This window comes from Charadrius vociferus, unplaced genomic scaffold (genome assembly GCF_000708025.1).
Source record: "Charadrius vociferus isolate BGI_N301 unplaced genomic scaffold, ASM70802v2 scaffold365, whole genome shotgun sequence".
Lineage (NCBI taxonomy): Eukaryota > Metazoa > Chordata > Aves > Charadriiformes > Charadriidae > Charadrius > Charadrius vociferus.
Genome location: NW_009648559.1, coordinates 433586 through 444461, shown reverse-complemented (window position 1 = coordinate 444461; position 10876 = coordinate 433586). Strand labels below are relative to the sequence as shown.

General features: G+C 39.3%; 1 protein-coding gene across 5 annotated transcripts in view; it reads right to left on the bottom strand.

Moving 5' to 3' along the window:
- Positions 1-10876, bottom strand: part of ZFAND6 (zinc finger, AN1-type domain 6) — a 35437-nt gene that overhangs the window by 1312 nt on the left and 23249 nt on the right. For 2 of the 5 annotated variants that reach the window (XM_009886098.1, XM_009886099.1), the window contains exons 3-5: positions 10136-10247; positions 7875-7975; positions 269-382 (exon numbers count right to left, since the gene is read on the bottom strand). In XM_009886098.1, the coding sequence (XP_009884400.1) occupies positions 269-382; positions 7875-7975; positions 10136-10247 (327 nt within the window). The remainder of the gene's footprint in view (positions 1-268; positions 383-7874; positions 7976-10135; positions 10248-10876) is intronic. The other 3 variants (XM_009886100.1, XM_009886101.1, XM_009886102.1) reach the window with 3 other exon arrangements.

Here is a 10876-nt window from a genome sequence, read left to right as displayed (position 1 = left end):
TATCATCCAGTTCCTCAGCTAAGTGGCCTTCCGAAGGGAAGCATTTGGAATTATGAATTTCACTTCAAGACAGGAGTTGAAAAAAAAAAAAAAATCATACATGAATGACTAAATCTAGTAAGAGTCAAGCTGAAAGAGCCTTTGGCCAAGTTTTATTTCAAATCAACAACATGGAGATGACCATGCCCCATTTTTCCCTTAAGAAAAGAACCTTTCAAAGGTCCAAAGCCTAAATAACTCTAAGAAAAGTGAAATCAGAATTTCTTACCAGTAAGTCCAACCTTCTTCCTGCACATGAAACAACGATTCTTTTTCTGTTTTGGTTTATCAAGCGACTTGTCTTGCTCTTCAGGTGTAGGCTCTGCATTCTCTGACACTGAAGCTAATGCTAAAAAAGTTAATAAGAACAGTGGAAAAAAAAATATCAGTCTCTCTTTTTCCCTCTACATCATACGATAATCTAAAGCCCATGTTGTAAATTTAGGTTTTGGGGTTAGCCACTTCGCTGCAGCTTCCGTGTCTGAAGTGCAATAGACTCTCAATAGTGGCACTGGAACTCCCTCCTGGACCTTCAAATCTAATTTAATTAGAGAATTCACTGAATGTTCATACAAAGTTCACAATAAAAAAACACTGTAAAGAAACAGAATAATTAAAAATGAGGTTTAAGAGTAAGATTCAGTGCTGTCAGATTTGGGAAGAGAATCCAACATCAAGTGTTTCCGCACCAGTGTTACTAGTCCAGTTCCTAAAATCTGCTTGTAAGAAGCATTGTATGTATTAGGATCAGCCGAGTAAAAGACTCCCTTTCAAATACCGAATCAACATTATTTTTGCTGAAGGCTGCAGTACTGAGGCCACACAAAATGCAGTGTTTCAGAACAACCTCTACCATGGTGATGCTGCTGCTCTTGCGTACCTGGAAAACGCATACACAGGGGCTACTCACTACCTGGGGTGAGACACCATTAGCTCAAGATACACAGACTTACTGGGAGTAAGTACACTACCCTGAAACCCAGAAGGATGCCAGTAAACACCTCATTTTAAAGACACTTTTGCTAGGACAACTTTCAGCCTACTTTAATATTCTCTCACATCTGAAAGACAGGTTACAGGTTGTGTTGGAGAACATAAACAAGTTGTGGTAGTATTTGCCTGACCCAGGTAAAAATGGAAATTGGCTGGTTTTCCTCAAGTATTTGCACATTCCTTACATTACAAAACAGAAATAGAAACCAGAAAAAAACCCCAACTTCATTTCAAGAAGGGCTAAAAGCCAAACTCTGCCTACCAGCCATTGCTAGATCACAGCAGGACAAGTCTCCAGTGAGTCAGGTATACAGAAACTAGGAGTATTTGCAGCAAAGAGGCAAAGAACGAAAGCAAGCTCCAGCTGGGAGGAGTGTCAATGGAAGCAGAGCTAGTACCAACACTGTAAAGAAGGGAATACAACAGCAAGCCCAGACAGTCATCAGGGAAAAAGCTACAGGCATCTCTCTGCAGCTTGACTTTTGTTAGGCGGAGACTGTCAGATGCAGTTCTGTGCTAGTTCTGCTCCAGCCGACTGCTATTCTGCATGACAATTCTGGAGGGGTTTTTTCCTTTGCTGCTATTCTGATGTATTTTGGGGGTGTGGGGGTGTTTTTTGTCTGTTTTCTTTGAAAGGCAAATTCCACTTTTGTGATGGTATCAAAACATGGTATGCTATACCAAGGAACATCAATGGGTAGCAAAATACCTGACTACCCAAGACTTTGCCCAAGTGGACAATATTCCAAAGGTTAATTTAGCAAAGACAGACTGTTATACATGGATTATTAAGTCATTTAAAAATCACCATCTGTGGTAGAAGCAGAGCTTTTCTTTGTCCTGAAATTTATAATAATTGATAGTTTGCAAAACAAAAAGGTTCAATAGCTTTAAATGGCTGTCACAGGGCACATTTCTGAGCAGACAGGTAATATTCAAACTTTGCAAGATAATCACAAGTAGTAAGTATTAAGAGATGCGAGATAAGTATCAGAAGTGATAAGACTTACTCAAATGAGCTCTTGCAGTGTTATACAGAAAAGGCATTGCAGTATTTATTAATGAATTAAGAAAGCTTCATGCCATGAGTTAGTGTTTAACAGCTAAATCTCTCAAGTTTGCATTTCCTATTGTAGCAAAATCCAGTTACCTCAACACGAGTTTCACTAAAAGCCTCTGTAACTATTAGCCAAATTTAGGGAAAAAAACAGCACCGCTCCCTGCATAACAAGGCTCTCTAATACATACATACTTACATTTTCTCTGTGCGTATGGTGCTCACATTAAAAAGGTTTAAAAATATTTAAGGGCTGCTGCTCACTGTAAAACTGAGTGGGAAGATTCTTCTGCTGCTGCCACGAGTCACTTTGTATCTACTATAGTAACCATAAATTTTAGATCTCAATTTGCTTCTGCAGAGAAGCCAGAGATTTGACTCAAAATCCTCTACGACAATCGTTAATACCCTAACCACTGAGCCACTCTTAGATGACAGCGTGCCAGTGTTGAGTGCTCAGTCTGTAAGCCAGCTGCGATGAACACAATAGAAAGAAGCCAGGTAAAACGCAACACCACCCATCCTTGGAACTCAGAGGAAACGTGCTGCAGCCGCTCCCAGGTCCTGTACTGTGTCTGGATTCCAGGACGCCGCTGCCTGCTTTGCTTAAACTGATCCCTTCCCTTCCCCCAGCCCTGCCTTTAGCTGGAGAACAGAAGCACTGGCAGCACCAGTACAAGCTGCCAACTAACCAAAAAAGAATAAAGCATGAACACACACACACTCATTTTTCTGGAGCTGACAAGTTGGGCTGGCTGCTAGAAGTTCCCTATTTTACAGAACATGTTCTTAGCTGATCAAAACAAGCAGAGTCTGGATTTCCTCCTAAAGGCAAAAGCTTTTGCTACTGCTTTTGCTTCTGCCAACCCTGCTTGAACATCATTGTACGCTGACCATGAAAACAGCCCCGTGAGATAAAGTACACTGCAGTCCTTCCATTCCTGCAGGCACAACACAGAACTCCGTGCATTTCCTGCAAGACTCCTGACACCTCATCTGCTCCCTCCCTACTCTGGACATTATATGTTTATCACCCCATATTACCAGGCAGAGCTTCTCAAAGGGTCCTCATTCCCACAGGAAGAGTACCAACAGCTACCTTCACCTCTTGAGTGCATCTGACCACACCTAAAAAGAATACCCACTCCTGCAGAGGAACGAAATGTGAAGTTCATCCTAAGCAGAAGATCCCTATTTCCTAACATTTGAACACTAAACAGTAGTAATCAGCCTAAAATAAACTCTGTGTGTTAGGAAGAGAAAAATTAAATAAAAGCCCACTTACCTACAGAATTCAGTTTTAAATCTTTTCTTGTGAATGTTTCCTCTCTCCCTGGAGCATTCATCCAGTAAATCAGGATATCCCACGTTATTTTCTACACTTGTATCATAATCACACTCTACCTCTGAGCCCCCTGGTACTGTCACAACAGTCTGAAGTATCCACCAATTCCTTTCCAGTCCTGTCTACTGAACTAGCCCTGGTAAGGTACACTGAAGTTGATACCATTAGTTCAACAGCATTCACCATAGGTCCAGATTATCTCCATGTAAAATTCTGCAGCAACTGAATTGTTTTAATATAATTTTTTTAACTTAGTCAGCAATGACTATTTAAACTTTTTACCTTACGGAAGTCCTAGATGAGTGCAAAACCAGGTGACTTCATTGAAAAGAACAGCCGTGCACTTTTTGGCTAGTTAAGTTAGCTAAATCTTAGTATTTTATCAAAATACTTACCACACCATATTACACAACTGGTTGCATTTTGCAATGCTAGTATATGGACCTCTCCCATTCAGCAATGAGTTTGAAAATCAGAGCCTCTGTTTCAGTTCCCTGAATTTTTCAGGCTCAAAGAAGCTAAAAGCTCACTCGTTAACATGATTTACAGTTTCAGCCCTATGTTCTTGAGTTGTAAGAGCTCCATAACGTATGTGGTGGAGTGCTCCTGCCTTCCATGACAAGTTTCATTTACCTTTAAAAACCTCCCTGAAATACAAAGCATGAATCTTAACCTGGATGGCTTTAAAGTCATTGATGCTAGAGAAGTGACACACTTCTTTACCCGCTTGCAGGCTTGCCAGGAGGCTGCCCTGTTAATCCCCTAGGTAACAAATAAGGAATCCTGACTGGCTAATCCTAACAGGGCTGTGATGTTGAGCAAGAGGTACAACAATCCATGAGGCAATCTGAAATGAGTTGGAGAGATGCTCAGAATAAAAGAAAGCTGCTAGAAAAGCTGGATTTTACCTTACCGAGTTTCATTTTAGGTCACCTTTAACAGTATGTTCATGACATTTAAGAATATTAAACTAAAAAAATCCCAAAATTTCTATTAGCCCCTATCTAGCATCTGGACTTTTTGCAGTGTTCCATACCTACAAGCATTAGCACACAATGACTAAATGTAAAAACTAGGTTTACTAACACATTTTATAGTTTTCCTCTCTATTCCACAATGCACAAATCTGAAGACAAACAACAAAATTGAAGACAAACAAATCTGAACTGCTCTTTGAGATTTTTATCCCTTTGCAGTTTTAGCTTGTCTGCAAATAGCAAGGACTGTGTGCACACAGCTCAAGTCCCATCTATTTGTCTGCTTTAAAAAAATCCTAACTGTAATCTAAGAAAGCCTAACTATTCACCCACTCTTTCATTTATTGTTACTGTAGCTTAGTAAATTGTTGACTGGTGAGTTAAGGGGACCTCAACTACATACAACTACAATAGACTAACTTATTATACAAGTATCATAAAACAATTTGCTCCACAACAGACATTCTGACGAAGCAAGATTTTTATCACAATAAATACTGAACAAATGATCAAAGCAGACATAATTTCTTCTTTCCTTCCCTACATCAATAGAAGTAGCATTATAAGCTCTTCAGTCAGGGACCAACTCCCACAGTTCTGTGACTTTTTTCTTCTTTAAATGCTACAAAGCCAGACAATACTAAATAACTTTGATGCACACATTTCTATTACATTCTTGTCAGCAGCCTAAAATTCCAATTCTGAAAGACATGGGGGAAAAAAAAAAAACAAGCCAAAAAACTTTAGGATGCACAACTGTGAGAACAATTCAATGAAATTCACTTAGCATCCATTCTATGCTGCTTTCTTTACAAACTTACACTTTCAAAGCAGAATTCTTTAAAACTGGAAACACGACATTTCCTATGATTTTCAGTTAAGGGATAGCACAGAAGCAACTCTTCAGAAAATGAGGCTGACCCTGCCACAGTGAGTTATAAATAGGGACTGTAATTTAGAACTGCAATTACATGGTGGTGGTGTTCTTAGTTTAGAAATCACTATGGTACAAAGAAAAGGACATAGGACGCAGCTGAGTACTCGGAACACCTGATATAGCTTGAGCCTTGAAATACGTACAGTAAAATGCAAATATGCCCCTGAAATCAAAGCTTCTACTCAAGAAACCTATCTTATCTTCTCATAAGGAGAATTAGCTCTAGAGGTGGAGAAATAGAAGGAGCATAAAATTATCCAAATGGGTAAGAGAGACATTCCTCCTACAACTTACTGGAAAAAGTCTTTTCACAGGCCTAAGTAACCTCACAGCACAAGCATCAAAGATTACTTTCAAATAAAGCACTCCCCTCGCCTCCCAGTGAAAAGACAGTATATGCTGTAAACGTAGAGTTTCAACTTACAGCTAAGCCAAGCAAGTAAGACACATATGTAAACAGAGAGACTAATTCAGGCGCTGGATGGAAGACGAAGAATCATGAGACTAACAAGAGGGGGGAGGAAAAAAAAGACAGGGCAGTAGGAAGATCAGCTTACAGAAGTTGCCTTTATGTTCTCTGATACATGCCACATCCATATCAGCGTAAACCCGCAGTGCAATATTCGTGTGCCTGACTGAGGTGTTCTACTTCTGAGGTTCCCAGAAAGGGATGAAAGGAGAGCTGTATCTGTAATTACTCAGAGGTATATCAACTGAAAATCTAGCTTGCAAACCTACCTCTGCTTTGCAAATATATAGAAATTAAAAAGCATAAGCCTCTTCAGCACTTGCTCTTCTCTCAAGCTGGGTAAGGCCAGACATCATTGATCGGTATTAAGAGCACGCCTTATGTGCGTTGTCAAAACTGAGCCATCAAGAGCTCTCAGCTCCAGAAAACAAACTAAGTAGCGGGTATTAGAACATATGTCTAGAATATATCTTTTTAAGAGTAAACATGTTTCTAATAATTGACATCTCAAAGGCTAGAACAAAATGATATTAGCATTAAAACCTTTCCTCCGAGTTTTACGGCTACTGTTTGTGTCACTGAGGAGGTGGCCTTGCTCAGTGCAGTAGCTGAATAATGACTCTTCTATTCCACCCTACAAAAACGGAAAGCTCAGGTTTAAAAAGTATTTGAAAAGCAGAACTTTGGTACCAGAGGTACAATGAAAGAACTTATATTTAGCATCTTTAAGCAGAATTACATGTTTTATCTGTGGAAAACCCAAACTCCTATGTTTAGACTAGTCATAGAATCATAGAATTGCTGAGATTGGAAGGGACCTTTAAGATCATCAAGTCCAACCATTTACCTACCCTGACAAAACCACTTCTAAACCACGCTCAAGTACCACGTCTACCCTTTTTTTAAACACCTCCGGGGATGGTGAATCCCCCCCCTCCCTGGGCAGCCTATTCCAATGTTTAATAACCCTTTTCATGAAGTTTTTTTCCCAATATCCAATCTAAACCTCGTCTGAGGTAACTTGAACCCATTTCCTCTCGTCCTATCACTTGTCACCAGGGAGAAGAGGTCAGCCCCCACCTCTCTACAACCTCCTTTCAGGCAGTTGTAGAGAGTGACAAGGTCTCCCCTCAGCCTCCTCTTCTCCAGGCTAAACACCCCCAGTTCCCTCAGTCATTCCTCATAAGGTTTATGCAGTCTATAGAAACTTAAGCCTACCCACTAAAGCCTTAGCTGCATCAGCAGATGTAAAGGCAGAATGCTCAGTGACTTACCTTTAAATACCTTTTATAATGTCTACAGATTACAAGTTCCAGCAAATTTTGTACGCTATCTGGCATTTTTCACATTTTCTTAAGAAATACTATTAAAAACTCTTTAGTTTTAAGCTCTACAAGCCTGCACATAAAAAGAAAAAAAAAAAATCAAAGAGAAAAAACACCTTTACATTGTACCAGCAATAAGGATTTCAGGCCAGTATAGTTAAAAATCACCCACTCAGCCATTTTCCTTCAAGAAACCAGAGTTTGTGGTTTGGTAATTTTACATTTGATGAAGTAAATTTCAGTGGGTCAAAATATTACACCACTACAGTTCATAGGTGAAAGGTTCTTTTATAGGTGTTTCATGTTTATACAAGATACTAATGCTGTTCCTAGAATAGCTATGTCGTAACACCCTGTATCACAAATATGCTCATAAACTTCTGCGATATTTGCTGCAAATGACTACTCTGAGAAGTAGCAGATACTCAAAACTCTACTTACATGTAAATAGCTGTGGCATAAAGACAGAACAGTAGACTGATTTATGATGTGCATTTCCAACTCAAATTAACACACTTGTTCGAGCAGATACAGAAATTGCCAGTTAAACACAAAAGTTTTCGGTGTAAGACTTGCCCTTTAAGAAAAGAAAGTTTATCCTTATTTTGCCTCCTGATTTCAAAAATATTTGGGTTTGAGAATAAGCCATCACTTGAACAGGAGCATACTAAGAATAATCAAAGTTTTAAAAATGTTATTCATAAGGTCTGTCTCCAAAAGCTAGGCACCAACCTTGCAAATCTTCTGTCTCGGGTACTGTTTTGTCCACAGCCGTACTATCCGGTTGGGATGATGCTACAGATTCTGTTAAAAGTGACTGACTTGACACAGGGCTGGGGGGCAAAAAAAAAAGTTACAATTTTTATGAGGCACATGGATATTCTATAGAGCATTTCTAAAAGAAATACATTAGAGTACATCTTGATGAAAAAACATGCCAAAACGTTTCACTCTGGAGTTGTTTCTGTAACCATTTAAAACCACCAGTGTATAAGGATACTGTACAATCTGAATTGATGAAAAAAACTATTTTTGTAATCATATTGAATGCAATAAACCAGTTCAACTATCAAAAGGAAAAAAAAGATATCTTGGGGTAGTTTGGCCTGCCATCCTTCCACACAGAAGCAACAATGCAACATTCAATATGCAAGGATTTTGTAATTAAGTCAGCAAGATAATTGTAGAGGAGCTACTTTTTTTTCTAGCGATACGAACAAGAAAATTGCTGCATATCAATGTTTCCAGCAAGGATGCATCTGCAGCTGTACACAGAACCCCTTCGATTTTCACAGTGTAAAGTGGTACTGGCCAAACTTCCCAACCCTGTCAGTCATACTGCTAAAAATCACAGCATGGCTGAAAACTCACAGATAAATACCCTGGACAGTTATGGGAGACAGATTTGATACTTGCAGCCAAACTGCTCACCCAGCAGCTCTACAATGGAACAAGTCAGAGCTGAAGTCCCAAGCAAGAGATAGCACCACCCCACTTGTCCAGTTTTTTTCCCTCCCGTTCCACTTAGGGATTCACTCCAAAGCGATGACATTGTATTATCTAGCAGCTCATGAACCAGCAAAGCCCTACCAGTAGTCCATGACACAACCAGGGCATTGGGGTTGCAATTTTAATTGCCAAGAATTGCAGTTACGTCCTGAACTGCCGATCTACAAAAGGGCATTGTCAATTTAGTAGACATTTCCTCAGAGTATCAATCATAGCTGAGGTATTACCAGAGACTGAAGTTGAATCCCTGCTTTTATTTTGGAAAAACAGAACAAGCAACACTGATTTTCTGAAGTGCAAGTCTAAGAGCAACCATTCATTCATTTCTCCCGTAACCAGTAATCAAGCTAGTGATCGGAGAGATACTTTGTTTTCTCTTTCACAGTATTATAAAGATTGTCTGAAAAAACAAACCTAAGGTACTGTAATTGGTTCACCTCTCTTCATTGACCTGGATGAATTTTTTCATTTTTTTTTTCTCTATACACATACCAGAAGAGTTGTATCAGGGTAAGATATCTATTTTCTACCCCAATTAGAAATCCCAGAATAGAAAGACCAAATACAGCATCAAGCACGGCACCTAGCTCTCAGTTCATATGCAGGATCCAAGCATTGAGATAACACCTCCTATAAAAAGCTAGGGAGCAGAGAAAACAGTCTGAACAGAATCAGCCAACAATAACTGATGAAGTCACCCTCGGGCTGTGTTTTACTACATTCTGATTTTTAGAGGAAAGTCGGAATGAATACTACTGCAAGTTAGCTTCTACAGTATAACACACCAACATTTTCACAGAAAAAATTTCCAAAGCACTTAAGTCACTGTTGGTTGTGTCATTCTAAACTGAAATGCAGCCACTAAATGTAAACAAATATTTAGCTTCTACAAATGGAGAGCACTTAGTAAGTCTGAGTGATTTACAAGAGGACGTTATGTCTCCTTGAATAATCCAGTTGGAAATTGCTTGTTTAATAAGAAATCAGTTCAGTAGCACAACTTGTACTAAGGCCCAAATATCTCTCCCCTGTTCTAGTATGCTCCGCTTTTTGCAAAGCAACTAGTTTGCTAACACATTATCATACATTTATTTATGAGAGCTCTAGTCAACAGCTTTCTGCCATTTCACAAAATCCTCAAATTTCTAAGATGGAAAGAGCTCTCCTTTGGTAAACATACAACCAACTGCACGTTGTGGAGTGAGAAGACTAGCCAGACAAATCTCAGAACAGCATGAAGCTGGCAATGCTCCTATTTGAGGCTAAATTCTAAAGACAAATTTGCATTTGAATGCAAGATGCAGCTAACAGATCAGCTACTATTTACTGTGAGATCCCATGATTTAAAGTTAGCAGTTAAATCTTACATGTTTTCCTAATCCAGGTCCTAGCATTTAATTATGCAGCATCGGTACACTACATTTAATCATCTTGATACAGATTTTTTACGTAAAAACACAGAATAACAGACAGAAGCTGCTTACCTTGGCTGCATAGATGGAGTCGATGTAGAATCTAAAGTTGACTGAGTTTCCTGGGCGCTGCCTTCTGTGCATTGAACCGGTAAAGACTCAGTTATACTACTGACAGAAGTTGCTGGAAGGAAGACAGTAATGTAAAATGCGTTACACTACTTCCTGGGATTACAGAAGTTATACAATGCATTTATTCTTCGACCCTCATGACACCAGCCAGGACAGTAATTGAATCTCAGCCTATGCCATAATGAAACGTAACTTTACAAAAAGTAATTACGTTTGGCCATATTTTGATCACGTTCCAGCCTCAGGCCCCCAGAAGTTATAGAGCACAAAGTTTTTGAAGCTGGAGCTTTAATAGTTACTATTTTCTGCTAATTAAAGCACCTACGAACAGCTTTGTCAGCATAAACTGCAGTATTCAGACATGATAAACTTGTTTTTTTAAACAAAAATCACCAAGACGGAACCGTGAGAAACGGTAGCGTAGCATCCTAATACCAACTTCGGATCCATTTTGAAGTTGTCGAACCTAAATTCGATTGAAAACTGGGGATCTATTCCTTCAATTTTTAAAGTCAAGTTAATATTAAAGTCAAGGAGGGAAGTTTTCAAGAGCGTGCCATGAGATTCCTTGCTGTCAGTATCCAGCCAAGCCAGAAGAGGCATTTTAGAAGCTCCGGGTAAGCACTCCCTAACCCTCCTTCCTCCAGGAGGACATGCTGAAGTTGAAAATGTCAGGGTGAA